Source organism: Lampris incognitus, chromosome 10 (genome assembly GCF_029633865.1).
Source record: "Lampris incognitus isolate fLamInc1 chromosome 10, fLamInc1.hap2, whole genome shotgun sequence".
Lineage (NCBI taxonomy): Eukaryota > Metazoa > Chordata > Actinopteri > Lampriformes > Lampridae > Lampris > Lampris incognitus.
This window is the reverse complement of record NC_079220.1, coordinates 49,731,391-49,753,970: the sequence shown is the minus strand read 5'-3', so window position 1 is coordinate 49,753,970 and position 22,580 is coordinate 49,731,391. Positions and strand designations below refer to the sequence as shown.

The following is a 22,580-nucleotide window of genomic DNA, read 5'->3' as shown; positions in this document are numbered from 1 at the left end:
AAGTTACTTTACATGCATGTCCCTTACCAGTGTGCCATCGTGTCCTTTACCAGTGTGCCACTGCACAGAGAATTTAATCTGTTTTCTTGCCCAGTTCATTTAGGTGATGGTATTACAACTGTTCTGAGCTTCTCCTCTTATGTGATGAGGACGACTGTCCCCTTCCTACTTCGATGCCATTGCATTTTCGCAGTCGTGCAGCAACGAGGAAGTAAATAGGGAGGAGGCCCAAGTGTTATTTGTACCTCACCAAAACAAAGCAGCAAGTGCAAAGCTAACCAAATGAGCCTGACAGACCGGCGATGAGAATAATGCACTCACTGTGAAAAGAAAAAACTACGTAATGCCATGGTTTGGCTATCAAATGTTCTTTTCAGATGCTATCAGTCAGGGGAGGGGTCCTATCTGGTCTATGGTGCATTACATATTTAATAAGTAAATGACCAAACTTCCTGCTTCACAAAGCAAAACTACAGTTAAAAGACAAGTGCTTCTTATCGCCTGCTCCTTACACTATCTTAGTTCATGATGATGTCACTCATTTTAATTTGGCCGAGTCTCGCTCCAACTTACAGAACAGAGCAGTCAATATTCCTCTTTCTCCGCGATAAATAACGGATCAATACAGATCAATAAAAATACCGATGTCCATCATGTCCCGTAATGTGATTTTTGTTATGCCTTTCCCAGACGAGCCACCAGGTGGCGCTCCAAACTGGATGTAACGTGACTTTTATTTAGCAACACCGTGCATAAACCCAAGGAAATTTCGGGGGGAAATGCTGCACATCATTATTCCCTGCCTTTGCAGAGACGTGGCCTTAGGCTATTTATCCTAAGATGTGATCCATCTTCATCTCTCTATCAATCTTTCACTGAAATCGATGCAGGCAGCGTTTCCACCCATCAATACGCGTTGGCCAATTCGGAATCACGTCTCGAGCCCTCTCTATCGCTTTTAACCCTCTATCACCCAAATATGACACAATCCGAGCCCCCCCCACCCCCACCCCCCCAAGCACATTTGTTATCCCTTTGGTCACTCAGCGAGAGTGAGCCCATTGTTCGGACGTTAAGCTGCCTAAAGCAAATAAGGTTCCTGCGTAATCGCCCCGAATATGCAAAGCTGCGAAACCTGGAAACCCCTGAGAGGCGAGACGGGGGACGACGCTGCTGCTGCAGCAAGATGGTGAGAACCGAACTCGCGTCGGCGGCAGCACGGGGTAACGACGCGGTATAGTTTGATGTGCCTGCGGATGCACGGGCTGCTGATAGGCTTCATCGCAGCAACGCCGAGAGTGGGCGGAAGAAAAACAAAAGAAAAGAGGAGAGAGAGAGAGAGAGAGAGAGAGAGAGAGAGAGAGAGAGAGAGAGAGAGAGAGAGAGAGAGAGAGAGAGAGAGAGAGAGAGAGAGAGAGAGAGAGAGAGAGAGAGGAGCTTTCAAGCCGGTGGCGTATACTGGTCAAACCGCGGGCGTCCCATAGTGGACACATCGGAACCACTTGGAAAGAAAAGAAAGTGATAACAGCAAAACAGCATCGAAAGCGTTTCAGAGACGGTGGGAAAGCTGCCCAAGACAGGCAAACTCGGCAGAGCTCAACTTCTGCCTCGGAGTTTCTTCCTCTGCTAGTTAATAAGACGCTCGGATCACCTGTTGGAGCCGCGGATACCACCGTCATCTGTTCTGCACAGGTAGGATGGCGACGAGACCGGGGTGAAACCTGGTGTATGTATGGCTGGGCCCTGAAAGTACGGACAGTTCGCTATGCCGGTCGGTGGTCGTGTCTGTGGTGCGAATTCCTGGCTATTAAGTGGTCATCCGCAATTTCCCGTGGAGCTCCCAGCAATATCTGTTGTTGAGGTGTAATGAAGGAGCGTGTCGCCCAACACGATTAGAGCTGCGTTCAAGAACAACACTTTCCACCCATGTCTTGGGATGTTTGATTCGAAAGAGAACTTAATTTAGTAGTGAGTATATCTATTCTAATGATCTATTAACCCCCCCCCCCATCCTCCTTTATCTGTTTCTATCTATCTCGTTTTGCAGAAGAAAGGGGCCAATTTTGCACCGAATGTATGCAGATTACCTCATTTAAATACGTGCAAATAGCCACCGGAGCACCGAGACGCAGTTTGCTCGGCAGGGCAGATGGGGGCGTAGTTCACCCTTGTCGGGGGCTTGGAGAAGTGCGCTGTTTCGTTTTGTCTTCATTTGTGCGGGCTTGCAATCCTGTTGCCGATTCGCCAGTGAGTGTTTTTGTCAGGGTGGTTGTTGTTATTTGCCGCGCTAGACTGCGCTCGGCCGACCAATCGTGTAACTTCGGTGACGTCATTGGTCGCCTGACGCAGCGGCCCAATCATGTCAAGCATGATCACTCAGTCAGCGACATCCGCGTTTGTGGGGCTAAGTCACGCTTCATTCCTCGGGGATTATATTTTCTAGGGGCAACTGTGACGTGCCACCTGAGAAATTAAATTTTTGAACGTGTGTTTTTTTTTAAAGAAAGCTTTATTGATCGAAAACGCTGTTTTTGTTATTCCTGGCAACAATAACGCTTGCAATAACCTGGCAATAATTCAAGATATGTGAATAAATTTGTAGTTGTTTACACATACACGAAAAGAGTGTTTGTGGTTTCATTATTTGTCTCTTTAGAGCCAATTGTAACAATTTATTAGCAGGCAATATAGTTAGCGTACTACTGTAGACCACTTTTGATATATAGGGCCACTTGTTGGAGAAATATTCTGTTGATGGGTGGTAATGTTCATTAACCTGTGCTAGTATTACCATCTCTGAGAAAGCTATCTTGTCGCTGACAGCTTGTGGTGAGAAACACAGCCAGAAGCCATTGCACGTCTAGTCAAACAGAACAAAAATAACAACTCTTGAAAGTAGTTCGACTCCATATTTTCATGCAAATCTGGAATTGGGTTACTCTTGTTTCTTTGTTTTCTCCACCTGCAGTAAAGCCATGACCACTATCAGCCCTCCGAAAGGGTGCAGTGCCTCCCTTAACTTTATTTATTACAACCTGTGTGACCTGGCTGCAGTATGGGGCATCGTGGTGGAGGCCATCGCTGCTGCTGGTGTGGTGTGCTCCTTTGTCCTTTTGGTTGTCCTCATGGGCAGCCTCCCCTTTGTCACAGACAAGAAGAGGAAGAGTATGGTGGCCTTGCAGGCAAGTTTTTTAGTGTTCACCCTCGGACTCTTTGGCCTGTCATTCGCCTTCGTCGTGAGGTGGTATTTCACCACCTGTGTCCTGCGGAGGTTCCTGTTTGGGGTATTGTTCGCTGGTTGCCTGGCCTGCCTGGCAATGCACGGCCTGTGGCTCGCCCTGCTCGAGCGCCATGGGCAGGGGCCCAGAGGCTGGATACTGTGCCTGGGGGCCCTGACCCTCTGGCTGGTGGAGGTTATCATCAACACCGAGTGGCTGATTATCACTGTTGCCAGGAGCCCCCAAAGGTCCATCTCCGAACTTTCCTGCAAAATTGCCAACCAGGACTTTGTGATGGCACTGATATACGTGATGGCTCTGCTGCTGGCGGTGGTGCTGACGGCTGTGCCCTTGCTGGCACACAAGCAGAAGCAGTGGCGCCAAGATAGGGCCTTCATCCTCGCCACAGGGGTTTTCACCATGGCCATCTGGGTAGTCTGGATTTTTATGTTCATCCATGGGAATCAGGTGGCTGGGAACACAAGCTGGGATGAGCCCACTCTGGCCATAGCCTTGGTGTCCAATGCCTGGGTGTTCCTCATCCTCTACACCATCCCAGAAATCTGCCTACTGACCAAGGTAGACCCAGACCAGGAGCAGCCCCACGACGGAGACCCCATCTATCCTGCTAGCAGCCTGATCTATGAAAACATCCCCAAGCAGCGGAACTTACTCCGGCCCAACGTCTACGTGGAGAATAAGGCATTCTCCATGGATGAGCCCAATGCAGGTATAATTCATGACACATTCGTTTTTCTGTTGATCAATTTGGTCAGTTTGACCTTTGACCTTATTTTAGGAGCAGTGTGTCTGCCTGTGTCTTGTGCATAATCTATCTATAAGGATCGTCACTGTAAACTGTCACTGTAAACTGTCACTTTGTACAATTTAGCGCTAACATGCTCTAGCCTGGGGAGCCCAAACTCTATACAACCAAACAGTCCACATGAAAACAGCAATGTCTTCTTCATGCAGCATAATCTTACTCACATCCTCTCATACAATGAGCATACCAGCCAAAATAGTCATGGCTAAAGAACCGATAACACATGTTATAAATGGGCGTCCGAGTAGCGTAGCGGTCTATTCCGTTGCCTACCAACAAGGGGGTCCTGGTTCGAATCCCCGTGTTGCCTCCAGCTTAGTCGGGCATCCCTACAAACACAATTGGCCGTGTCTGCGGGTGGGAAGCCGGATGTGGATATGTGTCTTGGTCGCTGCACTAGCGCCTCCTCTGGTTAGTTGGGGTGCCTGTTGGGGGGGACTGGTGGGAGTAGCGTGATCCTCCCACGCGCTACGTCCCCCTGGCGAAACTCCTCACTGTCAGGTGAAAAGAAGCGGCTGGCGACTCCTCATGTATCGGAGGAGGCATGTGGTAGTCTGCAGCCCTCCCCGGATCGGCGGAGGGGGGTGGAGCAGTGACTGGGACGGCTTGGAAGAGCGGGGTAATTGGCCAAGCACAGTTGACAGGGGGGGGGACACATATACCTCCAACCTGTTGGTACCTTTGAAAACAAGTCCAAGGCTATAAACCACTTATACTGTAAAGTCACCATGTATTAAATGTCTTGACTCGAGCGCTCTCAAACCTTTCACTATGATGGCATCTTCTACCTTGACCACTGGCCCTAAGCAGGGCTGCTTTGTAGCGCTCACAAAGTCCTTCACAATTACCTCCCAAATTAAATCTAGGGACATTGTTATCCTGTCCCTGACCTGTGGGCCTGCTGACAAAATGACCGTTTGTTTTCTGTCCAAGTGTATTACTTTCTTGTTGTGCCCCTGGCCCTCTATTTAGCAGCGCTGGTAAAAAAATGTAAAGAGACGTCCCAGATTTCCAAAATTAGAGCTTTGTGCCGTCGGAGAATGAGAAATCTCTGCCATCCACGGGTCATGTTCCTTTTGGGGCCAAACATTTCAGTCTAGCTCAGATTGTGCCCTTGGTCATTAATTATTTTGAGACGATTAGATTACAGTTACACAGTCGGGCTGCCGAACGTTATAAACACTCCTGACAAGCTACGGCTATTTTCTAATGATTTTCTGGAAATCTTATCCGTCCTGTCCATTCCGCTTGTGCCATTTTAGGGAACACAATGGAGCTATTGTTGGTGCGGACAACACAAAGCTTGGGCCACTAGGAGGTTTATAGCAGAGGTTTCGCTACTATATTTATTGAGCTTTTGTCTCGCTAATGACTCGAAGGCAGGGGGAAGAAAAGTACAAAGAGAAAGGTTGAGAGAGGGATGCTGAACCGGTTGGTGAAATTCGCTCGCTTTGAGATTAGGGACAACATAATCTTCCCACCTGCCACCTTGTCTGGTAATCAGGGTGTCATAAAGCGGATAATCTAATCTTCGCTTTCGATATAATCAAGTTTCCATATGCAGCATGGATCAATCAGTTGTGATTTATCGTGTGCGCCAGACAGACACACTAAAAGGGTGTATGTGGACCATTTGTGTGGTTGAGTTCATGAGCTGTTACCATGGAGACTCTGATCCATCTGAGTCCTCTTCAAACAATGCCAGATGTACCCAGAGTCTATGTACGCCTCGGACTCTTGCAGATGTTTGAGTCAACTTGTAACCACCACAAAGGTATAATGTCAAACTAAAGTGGTGTGTGTATATATATATATATATATATATATATATATATATATATATATATATATATATATATATATATATATATATATATATGACAGCTGATGATTGCTTATGGCATGAAACAGGCTTATACTGTCTCATAAAGAATTTACTTGACTCACTAGATTATATATATTTGAGCAGGTGGGTGCTACGGTGGCGCAGTGGTTAGCATGGACACCTCACAGCACGAAGGTCCTAGGTTCGGGCCCCGTGGTAGTCCAACCTTGGGGGGGGGGGTCGGCCCAGGTTGTCTGTGTGGAGTTTGCATGTTCTCCCCGTGTCTGCATGGGTTTCTTCCAGGTGCTCCGTATCCTTCCACAGTCCAAAGACATGCAGGTCAGGTGAATCAGCTGTGCTAAATTGTCTCTAGGTGTGGATGTGTGTGTGTGGGTTCTGTGATGGCCGGGCAGCCTGTCCAGGGTGTCTCCTGACTGCTGGGATAGGCTCCAGCATCCCCGTGACCCTGAGAGCAGGATAAGCAGTTTGGATAATGGATGGATGGATATACAGTGCTGCTTGAAAGTTTGTGAACCCTCCAGACATGGTCACTGTTTTTGTAAAAAAAACATTAAAATAAGCTTATCACACATACATCAAAATCCCAATTTGTAAAGCACACCTTCCAAATAATGGACACACACACAAAAAGAGCAATATTTTCATTATTTAATTCAACAAAGGTGGTTTATTTCACAAAAACTGAACATTTAAAATGTGCAAAAGTATGTGAACCCTTGTATTAGTAGCTTGTGGCTCCTCCTTTTGAGGCCATTACTTCAACCAAACGTCTTCTGTAACCACTAACCAGTCTCTCGTATCTGCTTATGGGGCTTTTTGCCCACTCCTCCTTGCAGAACTCAGCCAGTTGAGAGAGGTTGGAGGGACATCTGGTATGTACCAACTTCTTCAGGTCTCACCACAACATTTCAATTGGATTAAGGTCCAGACTTTGACTGGGCCAATCCAGAGTACGAATCCTCTTTCTCTGAAGCCATTCCTTTTTAGTTTTGCTGGAATGCTTTGAGTCATTGTCTTGTTGCACAATCCATTTTCGTCCCAGCTTCAACTCCCTGACTGATGGCAGGAGATTCTGGTCAAGAATTTGTTGATATGCCGGAGAATCCATGGTTTACCTGATTTATTATTTTTCTGGTGCTTCTGGGTGATAGTTTTGATGAGTGTCCACTTCTAGGCAGATTGCTGTCATGTTGAAGGCCCTCCATTTGTAAATTATTTGTCTTACAGTGGATGGATGGAGCTGGAATCTTTTGGAGATGGTCTTATAGCCCTCCCCAGACTGATGGGCTGTCACTACCCTCTTCTTCATGTCCTCGGATATCACCTTTGCTCTCGGCATTGTTGATTTGTATGGGACCACAGTGGTTTGGTTGGTTTCCTCTCTCTTTTAATTAGTGCAGGCCAAACCCTTTCCCAATGATGTCTCATTTCAATGGTCTGCTTAAATGATTAATTAAGCACCCAAATGTGTTTCACCTCAGTCTGTTACCTGCTTGACTGAACCAATGCAGCTGGGGCTTCACTTACTTTTGCACATACCCTAATTCCATGTTTCATGTAGTTTTTGGGCTACATAAACAAGTCCCACTAAACAAGTACCTGCAACTGATAAACATATATCTGACATTTCATACATAAAAACTGGTGATGATAGAATAAGAAAATCACGGTAAAACAACAGAAACATCTAAACTGCTCAAAGGGTTCACATACTTTCAAGCAGCACTCTATATGCAGATAACATGTACTATTTTCTCTCTGCATAGTCTTGTAACCGGTTATTTTCTTGCCCAATGCGGGATTTGATACGAGGTGTACCGCACCACAAGGCGACATCGCTAACCGCTCGGCTAAAGGGTCAGATCCGTTAGCTAGGGGCTAACGTGTCTTATTAGTAGTTTACAGTCGTCACCCTCCCCGGAAGCGCGCCCTCGCGCTTTGTTATTCCCGCGCTCCGAAGAGACTTCTGAGGATCTGCACACTTCCGGATCCCACCGCTGCCACCAATGCAACCGGTTATTGTCTTGCCCGGTGCCGGATTCGATACGGCGTGTACCGCGCCACAAGGCGACGTCACTAACCGCTCGGCTAAAGGGTCAGACCCGTTAGCTAGGGGCTAACGTGTCTTATTAGTAGTTTACAGTCTGTTTGTAGAGGAGGCCACTTACACCATAAATACCTTGACTCCCCTCGCCAACTTTTATGCTTCAACGTTACACTCCATGTTTCATCTCACGTGTCTCATTCGAGCAGCCCACCAGGCTGAATTCACTGTATTGTTCAAACTGATAAAAAAAAGAAAACAGACTCGGGTTCACCAAATATGTGTGTTGGGAGGACGGATTGGTCTCAGTTATGAGACATACTTAATCAACACTTAATTAGTTTGCTTTTTCTTCACCAGTGACCAAGAATCCGCTGTCTCCGTACGGCAGTTATAACGGCCAGCTGCGAAGCAGCGTGTACCAGCCCACCGAGCTCGCCTTCATTACCAAGGGCCTGCCTAACGTGAGTGCGCCCCCTCGCAAGGCCCCGCAACTCAGACCCCCCCCCCACCCCTGAAATAATCACCGCGATGTTGTGACGATGACGGCCGTTTCTTTGTGTGCTTCCACGGCAGAGCCAGCCCCACGGCCACGGACTAGTCCTCCCCAGGGCGAAGGCGCATCATCCGAATCAGGGCAGCGGCGGCCCTCTCCCTCCAGCGGCCCACCCGCTGCCGTCTCCGAGGACGCATGCGCAGATAGTGTGAGTGGGCGAAACGCGGCTAACTCCCCCCCCCCCCTGCAACGCCCCCGTTTCGCCCGTGAAAGCAAATACAGTTGTTTTTTGGGGTTGTTGTGTTTTGTTTTGTTGTTTTACTCAGAACTGATCGACGTGTGCTCACTTATTTCCCTTTCTCTCCCCCAGGAAGATGGTTTGAACCAACAAGAAAGCGCTCCGGGGACGTCGTCAATATGCGACGCTATGACCCGAGTCCCCCTTTCGGAAGATTTCGTGTGCCCCCAAAATCTCTTCGCCTCCACTTTTGTTTCCACAGCTTTTCCTCGGGTGGTAAGAGACCAGAAAGTGTGGCCGAAATGAATATCTGGAAATGGACGAGTTACTTAGAAAGCAGAGTCAGCGGGCTGTGTACCTGACGCCAGGGCATCTGCGTGGGAAGCTTGTGCCTCCCGTGTAAAGCCCACTTCCTGTTGCCTTTTATGGCACAAACGGCCATCTTTAAACTTCGACCAATGGCTCTGCCCCCGGTGATGGGCAGAGCTTTTGGGCAATTTATAAGGGAAAGCAATGGTTTTAATTACCGTGCTATGTGATTGTCATAAGGACTGGGAGAGAGAGAGAAATTCACTAAAATCCTTGACCCCTGACCCCCCCAACACACACACACACACACACACACACACACACACACACACACACACACACACACCACTGGTCTCTACCAGTCTTTCTCATGTGTACAAGTTACCCCCCCCCCGTCTATTGTCCATATCAGACTAGTAAGAGATCACACGGTCCAAGTGACCCCCACCCGTGAACCCCACCCGGCTGGCAGCTGAGACGCTGTACACAAGCCACGGCTCAGGATTCGACACTGAATGTTTTCAAGTACAAGTGGCCTTGGAAGCCCAGAAACCGCCTTCTGGAAAAACTCCAGGATAATTCTGTAATTTTAACTGCTACCAAGTTTTCATTCACAAATAATGAAAGTTGACAATCATTGTATAATCTCTAGGATTGCACTATTTAAAAAAAAGCTTATTTTTTTTGTTTAACGGTTTACGCAACGCAAGTCTACTGGTGAAAAATGATGTCGATCTATTGGTTATTGTCTGAAGTGCTCTTATAACTCTGTGTGATTAATGCCTAATTTATTTACTTCTAACCTTTGATTTTGTCATCTCTTGGATGTATACGGATGGAATTTTTATTTTGAAACGACAACATAGTCCGAAGTTTTAAAGCGCATGTTAATAAAGCTGGCTTTTATGTAGTTATTTGATGCTGTTGGACCTCCGGTTGTTAACGATGGGGACGGGAGGTGGAGACAGCTGGTGGGGGCCGGTGCAGTGGCAGGTGTGGGCTGTGCAGCGAGAAGAAGTGCACGTCTCCCTTAGCACTTATTTGCATGTGCAAGTTTGATAAGCATAAACTATAGTGCCTTGGAAGGACAGGCTCTGCTATTATGGGGTGGGGGCTTTGGGGTTTATGCCTGCCAAAGAGACAATTCTGCTGGTATTTAGGCTGAGCTGCTGAGAATTTTAAACAGCAACTACTTTTGGCTTTGGTTCGCGTCAATAAAAAGTCAAGTGTTATTGCATTATCCAACATGGGCCCATACAATGTCCTTTTCAAAAGTTTAACTAGGCATTTCAAAGTATTCTGTACCAACAGAGGCACAGTGGGGATAATTCTTTGTAAGTTTAGGGTTATAGATATTATATGAAATCAGATTTTGATGAGAGCAGCATTGTCTGATAGTGGCAGCCTGCAGCAGTGCTCGTAACATGCACATGTTGGGTTACATAAGAGGCTGAGTGGGCTGCAAGCAACGATGGTGTGAGCACAGACCCGCCCGCGCACACACGCACACGCGCGTGCGCACACACACACACACACACACACACACACACACACACACACAGAAGCACATCTTTTACCAGAAAGCGTGGCTCTGTGGATGCAAGAAGTTCACCACTGTCCAAGACAAAACTGGGGGGTGTTTGGCATCAACCCCTGATCTGTGCTTCCTTGCTCTGATCTGAGTTTTTCGCTCCAATTGGGAGAGGTACAGTTATTCACATGTAATTCATCACTAAAGTCACTAAAGCGTAGCCCCCCCCCCACTCACCCACCCACCCACACACATACACACACGGACACTTGGAGAGCTTCTCGGTGAGCTGAGGCTGCCTAGCAGCAGGCTCTCCTCCAATTACCCCCCCCCCCTTCCTGCACAGTCAGCAGCCTTGAATACTTGGTCAGAGAAGGAAAATCAGACTAATGGCTTAAGCGCAGAACTCTATGAGAACTCGAACAGCAGTAAAACATGAAATGGAGCACGGGGAGCAAATTAAAAAGATTTCACTCCTGTGCCTCTGATGGGTCCACTTCTCCAATACAACATGCTTGCAGTTAAAGTATGACGAGAAATGCGACAGATGCTACATCAACACTGTGGCCTTTGCCAAAGAAACTGAGCAAACATTCTACATGATGCGTTAAGGTGGCAATGCAAACAAAAGTAAAACAAATGTATCGTGGGTCCATGAAAAATTTGTAACTAAGTCAGGATAGTGTGTTTAGTCCACATCTGCTGACTGCATTTGAGGCTACTGTCTAGCAGAGGCACACTGAGCCATTTGATTCAGATCCATAACCAACTATTTGATTTTGCCATGTGCCAGATTTGCTATCTGTAAACGCTCCATACACATCTCCACAACTCGTCTCTGCGGAGAGGTGGATGTGCACATTTTCAGGGTGGGTAAATCCGGGTTTGCACACGACGACAGCAGGAACGCATCCAATTTATCAACTTCAGCTGAAGTCAGAGGTGTGATCTCTCACAAAAGGACCCCGGCTTGTGAGTCATCTGACAACAAGAACGACAGTAAAGTCGTCTCTTGTGGCTAAACGACAATTTAGCGGGTGGACTCGGCTCAAAAGCCGCTACCATCACAAGCATCTGTTCCCACTTAACTGCGTTTCCCCGTCACTGGGACAACAAGAAGCCGCTGTGGACACGACCACAAAAACATGACTAAGGTTTTTTTTACCTCGGTCATGATGATGAGGCAGAGGGCCGAGTTAAAACTCGGGCAGGGTGAATAAAAGAACCTTAATCACAGGTTTCAACATCTGATGCATCCATTAGTTTGAAAATGACTAAACATTTGTTGGGGGGAAAAAATGGAAAAAGGGTATTTTTTTTTACAATTATGCATGCTCAGATTGTTTTCAATGACCGTGTCGTTGCTGTTGTTTTAAATGACTGTGTAACCTAATGGGGTCTTTTCTTAAACACGCCTCTGAACAAGAAAAAAAACAAAACATTAACTGGCTTTGGTTCGCAGCATTGTTTAACCTTGGGGCCAATACTCAGACAAAGGCTGCATTGATTAAATTAACAAACACACGGGGCAACATTAAAGGGATTACAAAATGTAAATAGTTGTGCCAGGCACAGATTTATTTTTCAAAATCTAATTTTACCCAGGCTTGTCTGAGATGTAATGCTGTGGCTGTACCAGACATAATCTTTGTGTTGCAGTTTTATATACCTGTTGACAAACCGTAGTCGCGCCGTTACCTCAAAGTCACTATATACGTGAGAGGAAAAACGTTTCAGAGGACACTCCTGAGCGTACACAAAGAGCCCACGGGGTGTGTTATTAAATAAATAAAAATTTATTTTAAAAAAAGTTAATGATTCTCTCAAGAGGCAACTTTTCATCATCCACGGAGGAAAAAAAAATACAACTGACTTGATCTCTGCAAGACTGCCACCCAGTGTAGAAAAGCCAAAATGGCACTTCTTAGCTCCACAAATGAGCCTATATGAGACACCAGATAGCTTATCCGCAGCAATTATACTTACATACTTGGGACCATTCAATTATAGAAAAAGTCTGAATATATAAGGATTGATCAGATATGATGGCCTGTGGTTAAAAAAGGCCACCTCCTTTCCTAATAGTGACACACACTGTAGTAAGCGCAACGCTTGAGCATAAACAGTGGTGTGGTGTATCAGCAGTGTGGTCCAACAGGAAGCCAATGAAGTGGGTATTCAATCATGTTCTCCACGTCAGGATCAACTGAAGATATGCACTGAACACCACTGATAAAGGCATTTATAGCTCGTAACCACTGTTGGGGGTTTAGTACCAGCTACAGCTGCTTGTGCTGAGCAACATGGCATCACTACAGGTTCTTGAGTTTTTCCAGGCCTGCTGCCCTGGCCTCCCGCCACTGCTGTTTCTGTTTCTTCAGATGACGGTAAGCCTCCACTGCTCGCTCCCTCTCCATCTCCACGATCCTCTGTCTCGCCATGGACGGCTTGGCTGTGGAGGCCACTGCTTGGCCGAGGAGAGAGTTGAGGAGCAGCTCCCTCGTTGTATTCTAGTGGATAAGAAGAGAGAGGCCTCAGCTGGTCAAGTTATCGGCCGGATAAAAGCAACGACATTATTTCACTAAATCAAGAGTAATTACCTGAGATTTTATTGGAGCCTTTTTGGGTTTGGCGCTTAGAGCAGGCGGAGCCATTGCAACGTCGCCAAATTCGACGTTATCTGCAAAATATTTCAGGGGGGAATATTAAGAGCATGGTAAACACGATCACTCCGCTCGTGGTTAACGTCAAACCTATCACACTTGTGTTACCTGTGAACATCTCCTTTTCCAGCTCCTGCGCTTGTCTTTCGTGTTTCTTATGCTGCAGCCTTTGTAATCTCACTTGATCATACCTGCAAGTGAAAGAGCGGAGGATCAAATAAACAAGAACATACCCCTTGGCACAGCCAAATCAAACAGCCCACTTTTGACAGCAAGCGTACAACTTCTTTATTACCATACACCCGTTACCAACCTAAAACTCGTGTGTCATCACAGCACGCAACCTGTAATTCTCGCATTAGAAATCAAGATCGGAGCTGAAATTTCACTCACGCCTTCTTTTTTACAGTTTTCCCCTTATACGCCGGCTTCTCTTGTTTCTCCTCCTCCAGCTCCGGCTTTCTGTCAACCTGGTTTCTGGTGAGGAAGCGGACATGATTCGTCTCTTTCGCCATGCGTCGCAGGTAATTTTTCTCACTCTCCTCCTTCGCCCTCCTGAAATAGGGAACGGGGATATCTCCGACCTCTGAGTCTCCGGGCTTGGCCCTGGCAGCGGTGGCTGTGAGACAGAGCAAATTGACACGGGTTGGACATTTCAACTGCCCGATGGCACACCAGTCAAGCTGTAATGGAGACTTTCCCTCTGACCCGTTTTGGATTGCCTGGTCCTCGACGCTCCCATTTTCATTCTCTCCTGGCTCTTCATGATCTCCCGGAGCCGAAAGGGGATTTGCTGGAGGTGGTCGACCTGCTTGGGATTTCGGGGTTTGCCATCTCGGCGATTCCTCGTATCCCTTAAACCCGAGAAGGACCGCGTTAAAGTGGACATTTTGACGTTATAGCGCTTAATAGCCATGCGGGCTAATGCTAATATGTGTAAACGACGTCTCTTAACATTCAGCTGGTGACAAAAAGGCGAACCATGTTAAAAGGCAAACGTTTGTTTTGATGCTGTGATCTCGGGCGTCAGACGAGCGACTGAATCACAGATAAGCTAGCTAACAAATATAACTATATTAACTATGCTTTCATTCTTATTTTCTTTTGACAATACCTCGGGTGCTCGCTAGCCTTGCCGGTTTTCTTCGCCGATTCGTTAGGTTTAGTCTGCTTGTTCTTTCCCATTTTATGTCCCGTTTATTTGAGGGTCACAAAACACTCGTAAAAGCGCAACACATGTAGGAGAGGATGTTAACCCTAAGAACTTCCGCCTCACAAGTCCCGCCTACTATATACATATCTTGTTTCAATTGGCTGAAAGACACTGTACCGTGTCCTGATTGGTCCGTTATCTTCAGCGGTCCGTTAACTTTTCTTGATTGGTCCAAAAACTCGCACATTCGCCATACTTAACGACAGAGGGCGTAATAGTTGAACCCGATAGACAGGCGCGCTAATTATGATGTTTTCCCATCATGCTCGTTAGCGTTTGCCGCTGTGTAACATCAGTTCATCAAAGCATCCAGATGTTTGCTTTGCTTTTCTATGTGGAGGGAAACCTTTTAGAACTTCAAGTCCAACTGGTCATTACGTAAGACCAAGTCAGGTGTTGGGGACCGTAGTTTTAACTCTAATATTTGCTAAGGCTAACAACAACAACAACAACAACAATAATAATAATAACCTTTATTTATGGAGTACTTTTCAAAATCACTGCTATAACGTGCTTCACAGCAAAGATAAATATAAACCTATAGAAAATAGAGGTTAAAGAACAGAATGACCATAAATAATCATAGAAAAAACATGATAAGAATCCAAAATTCAGTGATTGACTACGTTCTCCTTGGTATCATACACATTTCACACTTTTACACATACGTTATGTGCAATCTCAAATTGACACCCAAGGTTTCAATTACGCCTTAACAGCAGGGCACCGTTCAATTGTGGCGTTGATGGAGATTAGTGTTACACGAATTCACTGCAAAGATGTTGGTACAGCTTCCAGTTGGCATGCCTCTTCTTCTCCTTGGAAATCTAACCCGCTATATTGGTTGAGCCCAAGAAGAAGAAGAAGGGAAAAAAATAAGACGGTCTCAAGAAAAAAAAAACATGTTTTTGTCATGTCCAAATCATGACAAAAACTGAAGACAAGACAGGAAGATAGGATCTATTATTTGACAAAGAGGAAATGTGCTCAAATGAGTTTGAGATGTATGCTGAGCAGTGTGCATTACTCTACTTTCTCTCTCTGGTGTCGACACAATACCTGCTTTTGAGAAGCAAAGGTATGCCTGTCTCCTGGTGGCTGTTTCAGCCACCACAATTCCTCCATTGCAATGTTTTTGCACCTGATATAACAAATCATGTCAGCAGAACAACGAAGAGAGAAAACAACATTGTGCTTTTGTATTTTTACATAGCCTAGAAAATTTTGATTATCCTTTTTCATTGCTGTTGGGAATTGGGGGTGCATAATAGAACCTACAAAATTAACCAAGAAAACTAAGGTTAGATCAAAACCAAGAGGAAAAAAAAGTGGATTTATGAACTAAAACCCTGTAAAATGTTCAAATGGCACTCAGTAACAAGGAGTCATTGCTCTGTCTGAGCAATTCAACAGCATGAATCCAGTTAGCAGGCACCCAGCAAGTCTTATGCCTTCAGTTTTCTTTGCAAGCTACAGTACAATTAAGTCTTATCAAAAGTGCTGACACAGACACAATAAGTGTAAAGCACAGGTATTTTGAGCCAAATGAAATGGGATTTAGACCGTGCAGCACATTTGTGTATTTGAGAGTGTGTGCAAATGTCTGTGACTGTACCTATGAACATCTGTGCCCACACATTTGAGGCAGTCTTTGTGTGAGGAAAAGAGAGCGCAGGCAAAGAAAGAGAGAAGACAGAGTGCACGTACACATGCACGCATACATGTGGTTGTGCATACATGTGCACGTGTGCATCCATGTGTGCATCCATGTGTGTATGTGTTTTTTTTTTGTCTGCGATCACGATGCAGTAGATTACCATGTAGTAAACCATTAGGTGAATGGACCCTGCAAGAGGGGGATTACCAGTGAGACATAATGCAACTCAATCTTGGAGACTGCTGATGAAAGGAGAACCGCTGTTGCTTTTTATGTGGCGGTGTTCCCCACAGGCCGACATTGCATAACACTGCTGACAGAGGTGGGAGTTTGAGGAGCGCTTATATTTTACTGAGTAAATCCCATATCTCTCACGGACGCACGTGTTGGCAAGGTTACGTTGGTATACAAATGACTTTAATGGACATTATGGAATGCCAAAACAAAAAACAAAAACAAACAAAAAAACTCACATTTTCTTACCAAGTTAACACATCCAAACTTGTCCTTTTCTTCTGCATTCATTTCCACATCCTTATGTTGGTTTGTGATTTAACTTGTTGCCACAGATGCTGCATTGTACACCTGCAATAATCCTCTCAAGTGCATATTGAATGGCTTGTAATGGAGAGTAGCCGGGTCAGTCTGGGTGGCACGGTGGCGCGGTGGTTAGTGTGGTCGCCTCACAGCAAGAAGGCCCTGGGTTCGAACCCCGGGGTTGTCCAACCTTGGGGGTCATCCCGGGGCTTCCTCTGTGTGGAGTTTGCATGTTCTCCCCGTGTCTGTGTGGGTTTCCTCTGGGTGCTCCGGTTTCCTCCCAGTCCAAAGACATGTATAGGTCAGGTGAATTATCCAAAGGAGTTGAATCAAGTGCAACTGGACTTGGTATATATCCGTGAAGACGTTTCGCCTCTCATCCAAGAGGCTTCCTCAGTTCGTGCCTTTCTGACTAGACCAAGCTAGTCAAGCTAGAGGAAGCCTCTTGGATGAGAGGTGAAATGTCTTCACGGATATATACCAAGTCCAGTTGCACTTGATTCAACTCCTTTGGATAACCATGACCTGGATGAATGAGAACATTCACAGACACGTCAGGTGAATTGGCCGTACTAATTTGTCCCTAGGCGTGAATGTGTCAGCCCTGTGATGGCCTGTCCAGGGTGTCTCCCCGCCTGCCGCTCGATGTCTGCTGGGATAGATAGGCTCCAGCATCCTGCGACCCTGAATGGGATAAGCAGCTTGGATAATGGATGGATGGATGGATGGGTCAGTCTGTGTGGGAGGTGAAGGAAGGCCCTGGGTAGCACGTAGCCCGATGACGCCATAATCTTCTCAGGGTTAGGGGGAGTATAAAGACTCCTCTATGAAACACAGCGATACTAATCTCCACAACCATCTCAACCGACATTTTAAGCATCACGTTTGGTGAGTAATGGCATTCAGCCTAGGAACAGGAAGTTATGATCTGAAAATGCTTCAAGCGCTGCATTCGTTATACTGTTTAAACATTATAATAACTGAATTCATTGTCCAGCTGCAGCGCATTTATTTGCACAGAAATATTTACAAGGAGCAAATTGGTGAATTACACAAGGTTTGGTGAGTTGGGCAGTTTTTACATTATTTATTGTCATGCAACATACCACAAGTTAAAATTCTGAACGTCTTTTAGGTGAAATGTGCACTTGTGAGAGTTTACTGTGATCTGCACGTGGACCTCAATTTAAGCTCCTCTCGCTAGCAGGCAAAAGCATATGGGTATCTCAGCTCATCTGTTGTTGGCGTACCTCTTTCAGCAAATTCAGCATGTCCCAACAGTAATCCGATTACCCAAGACGCTGCATATTTGAAAGGCGCTGTGATGGGTTGATGAGTAACGTGATCAGGATTACCAGAGAACCTCATCATAGCGTGTTTTCTTCCACAGATTACTTGATGTGAAAATGGTTTGAATAGTCTCAGTAAGACGAATGAGCTCCTGCTCATTTGTTGTTCATCTTGTGGACTGAAACAACACAATATGAGGAAATGTGTGGTGATATTTTTTTGCTTTTTCAGGGGCCACGAGCCCTAAATGTTGTACGAGTTGCATAATTATTACAATTAGCCATGATAATCCAAATCTGTTCTCAGTGCTCGGAAGTCAGCAGCTGTCTGCCTGCCACAGCCAAAGCAGCAGAAACATGAATCTGGAGGTAGCCAGACGCGAGGTTAAGGCTGCCCGCAAGGCCGCCGTCAGAGCAACTGGGCCCGGCTCGCCGTGCAAGGGCGCACCCAGGTTCAAGCCGAGGAACATCCGTCAGTTCAAAAGCAAACCCCCCAAGAGGGGTGTCATAGGGTAAGCTTCTATTCGTGGATTCTGTCTCCATCCCAAAGACAGAAAGGAAAAAAAAATCTCCCATTTAAGAAAAAACAAGAACTTTTTCTTTTTACAGATTTGGAGAGGAGATCCCTGGAATGGAGGGTCTTGGCACAGGTATGGGTACTAATCATATGACTTTGGCCAGCATAGCACCTCTACAAAATTAAAAAAAAAAAAAATCAATACTGTTACTGGTTATTTTCTTGCCCGGTGCAGGATTCGATACGAGGTATACTGCACCACAAGGCGACATCACTAACCGCTCGGCTAAAGGGTCAGACTCATTAGCCAGGGGCTAACGGGTCTTATTAGTAGTTTACAATACTATTAATATTTTGAATGTATTTATTTGTATTTATAGATATTACCGTAGTCTGCCCCTGGGAAGCCTACAGTCACCTGGAGCTGCATGAGTTGGCTCAGTATGGCATCATCTGAATCCTGTGGATGACACGTCTGCCAGCTTTACCAAAGGGAAAGGATCTAACAATCAGAAATTACCGTGGCTGACCGGAACCTGGTTTCTCATCACTGACTGGTTTTGAACGACCCCCCCCCCCTGCAATGAGGACTCGGCAAGCATCTTAAAGTAGGCCAGCTGGAGTCGTCATGTCCTATCAGTCCATCAGCTGAACACGCCGGTTTCTTCATATCACAGACGCTCTTCCTTGCCAGGGCTCTTTGGTACAGCGGGTTTGTTTTCCTACTGGCCGCCATTTTGAGGTCAGTGACCCGCCGATCGCTGAATGTCTCTTTTTGTCGATGGCTGACTTTACATCTGGAGCTGTGTACCTCTGGTGACTTGAGTAACCGAGTTTCTGCTCAGTTATCAGAGGCGTGTTCTCTGTTGGCTCAGAATAAAGCTTATGGTTTTCTTAATAACCTCACGAGGAGTCATTTTGTTTGTCGTTGTCTCGATCAGCTCCATGTGCTAACGCCATTGCCGCGAATTCCAGAAAGTTCTCTTCCGAGCTACTTTCCTTTTCCAAGATAAGATCACCCGCGTTATTCCTCCCTGTCATGAACGTTGGGGGAATGTCACTGGGAGACATCACCGATCCAGCTGAAAGGCTAATTTAACGGGGGTTTAACGTGGCGTGACGTAATTAAATGAGCAAAATCTCTCCGCGCTTTGAAGTCGTCACATGCCCTGGCACCGCTTACGCAGACTTGATTGTGCTGCCGCAGCCGCAAGTAAAACTGTGACGTCAGGCCCAAAGCCCCACGAACCACCAGTCATATGTAAATCACATGATGAAACAAGTCACGAGTAATGCCAGGTTAATTACCCACAAGCCTTGGTTGCTGTTCAGGGATTATTTGTTTGTCCCCCCCACCCCACCCCACCCCCTAGCTGTTAACCTTTAACGGCGGCCCATGAGGACAGAATTACCCCCCCCCCGAGCTCAGTGTTTACATCGGAGTTTTAACGTTTAACCTTATTTTCTAAACTGGACCCGAATTTCAGTATACATATCTGGTTTTTAATCTGTCTGCCAGACTACCAGCCACAATCTGGGTAAGAATCAACCCGGCTACATTTGTTATATATAATGTCTCTGGTTTAGGAGTCCACATGTTTATTTAAGGCGATACAGCAGGTGGGAAATATATATAAGCAGGAACCAACCACTGTTAGAGAGTAGCGCACTGAGCTTTGTACCACTGGATGCTATCTAGCAAACGTGTTGTGATGAACAGAGTCAAGATCTGGACCCCCAGTATGATGATGCCCACCACCCCTATCAGAGTGGTGTGCTGCTCTATCCAGCGGGAGATCCCCCCGAGACAGCCGCCCAGGAAGACCACGGTCTGGGCGGAGAACTCGTCCAGCTGCTGGGCTCCCACCCCGCACTGCGAGTTCCACACTGTGCCGTTCTCCAAAGGGTGTATGCAGCATGTGGCAGGGACGCTGCAGGCCAACACCCCCGGGGCCGAGCAGTTGTAATAGCTGTGGGATGCAAAGTGAAGCGTTGAAATGGTAAAGGGGGAGGGGGGGGGGATACAATGTGAATTCGAGGATTGTTGTGCCACGTTATGCAAACCCTTGTGTCGAGAGCTATAACTCTTTCTGTGAAGCCCATGTTTGAAGATAGTGTCGTGTGACACATTCTAAACATACTTCTGGCATCTGGTAGGTCTATTGGAGCATTCAGTTAGTTCACATTCTTTAATAAACCTGGGCTTCGTGCAAAGATGTACTTAGCTATATCTGTGTATGTATCCGGTATCATATAACACACATCTCCTGATTACTTTGTGTAAAGTGAACACATATGTATTTAGACAAGGCATCTGTCTACTGCAAAAATATTTTGTCTTCTGAGTTGTTTGAGCATCCCAATGGCAGGTTAAATGACTAATGGTAGTTACTGTGTATCTATATGTTATATCTATACTGCACCTCACTTGACAACAGCACATATTCAGTCACAATGAAGGGCCTTGCTCTATTTTCCAGGTATCACCACTCAGGGAGCAGCAGGCCTATATTTCTTTGCCCTCACCTGATTCACGTGAGTCACAGTCTACTCACATGTTAATTTCCCAGTCCCGGTAGTTATCTGCCCCGCAGCACTGCAGGCCCGACTGGATCTCATCTGTGATGAATCTTAGATCCAGATCATCCTGGTAGCGCACCATTGCCGTGAGCATTCCCGATCGCAGGTAGCCCTCTATCTGACCCTGTAGACTGTATGCTATAATGGCCGTCAGTACCTGGACTGTAATTAGCACCAGAACTGTCGCAGAGAAAAGCCTCAGCAAACAGCAATTCTCCCTCAAGGTACCCACGCAGCCTGACAGGCAGAGCACAGTCAGCATGAAGCCCAGAGTCACAAATATAAGCATAGGGTCGGTGCCTATGCTGCCAATCTTCTCCTGGGCAAAGGACTCTTTGCTGATGAGGCCCCACAGTCCCAGACCTAGAACCAGCAGGCCCAGAACTGTGAACAGCAGATTTAACAGGAACAGGACGTATTTTAGGAACAGGTCAGTGAGGGAGTAGTGGCAGGGAGGTTGTGGCCTCTTGGAGAGATGACCGCTCTCATTCTGGCCATTTTTCAGTTCGTTTTGTTCGCTTTCGCTGCTGTCGTCAGTCCCTACATTGACGAGCTCCTCGGCACTGGCTCTTTCAGATGGTACCTTCGCACAAACAGAGAGGAAAGAGTGAAACACAGGGGTTTTAGAAAACTTTCCTCTGGCAAACCTCACAGAGACGAAATATCCTGCACCTCTCTTTTAAAGGTACAATCCGTAATGGCGTGCGCCGCCATGCACGGCTATGTGGAGGACTGCGACGACACCAGAGCTGTACTGACAACAACCAACGTCGTGAATTTGTTAGAGAAACCGAAAACCTCAAAAGATATTGAAAGGGTTGCGGCTTTGGGTGGTTTTCTCACTCGCAAGTGATGAAGCGAAGGATTTCTATCAAGTCTGTCCAAAAGCAACGGCAGAAGTCGGGCGGCCAGCGGAATGTACCTTTAACGCAGAAGAGCTGTGTTTTTAAAGGAATTTCAAACAAAGAAACTAGGTGGAAAAGATGCTCCTTACCTTCGGTATGAGTGGACTGGTCTCATTCTGCGTGGTTTCCCTCCTTGACCAGGGCATGAGGAACCTTCTCACGACCAAATATCTCCTCATGTTGTCGAACCACCGGGAGAAGACTCTCCCTGTTTTTTTTGGCCGGCCAGAGTTACACAAACTGAACTTGAGCACATTTGCCCCTGTATGAAAAGAGGAGCATGTGAGCTAAGAGTTGTGAAGGAGAGAATGTAACCCCTGGCTACACGGCGGAGGATTTTATCATCATGTGAGAGTCACAGAGAAGGGATTAGGAGGTTTATCAGAGCATGCCTCGAGGAAGAGAGAGATAGACTCGCACACACAGAGACCGAACGGAGGCCATTAAATGAGAACAGCCAGATAAAACAATTTTGTCGTCAAAAGTTGACAGAATGTCGTAACTCTTTAAGACGTATCATAACTGTGCTCTCACCGTGTCGTTTTGCGTGAAGGCAGCCAAGGCTCGTGATTCTTAAACCTGCCGTCAGCTGCAGCCCACTGAAGATGCAGGTACTTTAAAATTTAAGTAAAGCTTAAAAAAAAATGGGACACACACTGGAAGCAAACCATGGTAGGCACACATGTGTAGAGTTTTTAACAAAGGGTGCTG

General features: G+C 46.4%; 4 protein-coding genes across 4 annotated transcripts; 2 read left to right on the top strand and 2 right to left on the bottom strand.

The window, feature by feature from the left end:
• Positions 1 to 1,444: 1,444 nt before the first annotated feature.
• On the top strand, positions 1,445 to 9,178 carry LOC130120031 (G-protein coupled receptor family C group 5 member C-like). The gene is made up of 5 exons (XM_056288643.1): positions 1,445 to 1,692; positions 2,969 to 3,948; positions 8,295 to 8,398; positions 8,511 to 8,638; positions 8,801 to 9,178. Exons 2-5 carry the CDS (start codon positions 2,976 to 2,978, stop codon positions 8,811 to 8,813), a joined length of 1,218 nt encoding a protein of 405 aa, XP_056144618.1. The 5' UTR covers positions 1,445 to 1,692; positions 2,969 to 2,975; the 3' UTR covers positions 8,814 to 9,178.
• Positions 9,179 to 12,078: 2,900 nt separating this feature from the next.
• ccdc137 (coiled-coil domain containing 137) lies at positions 12,079 to 14,425 on the bottom strand. Its single transcript, XM_056288343.1, has 6 exons — positions 14,286 to 14,425; positions 13,880 to 14,025; positions 13,565 to 13,790; positions 13,280 to 13,362; positions 13,109 to 13,188; positions 12,079 to 13,018 (listed from the first exon to the last, which is right to left on the bottom strand). Exons 1-6 carry the CDS (start codon positions 14,354 to 14,356, stop codon positions 12,821 to 12,823), a joined length of 804 nt encoding a protein of 267 aa, XP_056144318.1. The 5' UTR covers positions 14,357 to 14,425; the 3' UTR covers positions 12,079 to 12,820.
• A 3,796-nt stretch (positions 14,426 to 18,221) lies between these two features.
• LOC130119978 (retinal rod rhodopsin-sensitive cGMP 3',5'-cyclic phosphodiesterase subunit gamma-like) lies at positions 18,222 to 18,862 on the top strand. Its single transcript, XM_056288591.1, has 3 exons — positions 18,222 to 18,379; positions 18,477 to 18,517; positions 18,765 to 18,862. Exons 1-3 carry the CDS (start codon positions 18,225 to 18,227, stop codon positions 18,839 to 18,841), a joined length of 273 nt encoding a protein of 90 aa, XP_056144566.1. The 5' UTR covers positions 18,222 to 18,224; the 3' UTR covers positions 18,842 to 18,862.
• A 1,176-nt stretch (positions 18,863 to 20,038) lies between these two features.
• LOC130119846 (tetraspanin-10) lies at positions 20,039 to 22,048 on the bottom strand. Its single transcript, XM_056288437.1, has 3 exons — positions 21,959 to 22,048; positions 20,940 to 21,547; positions 20,039 to 20,354 (listed from the first exon to the last, which is right to left on the bottom strand). Exons 1-3 carry the CDS (start codon positions 22,046 to 22,048, stop codon positions 20,039 to 20,041), a joined length of 1,014 nt encoding a protein of 337 aa, XP_056144412.1.
• Between the last annotated feature and the right edge of the window lie 532 nt (positions 22,049 to 22,580).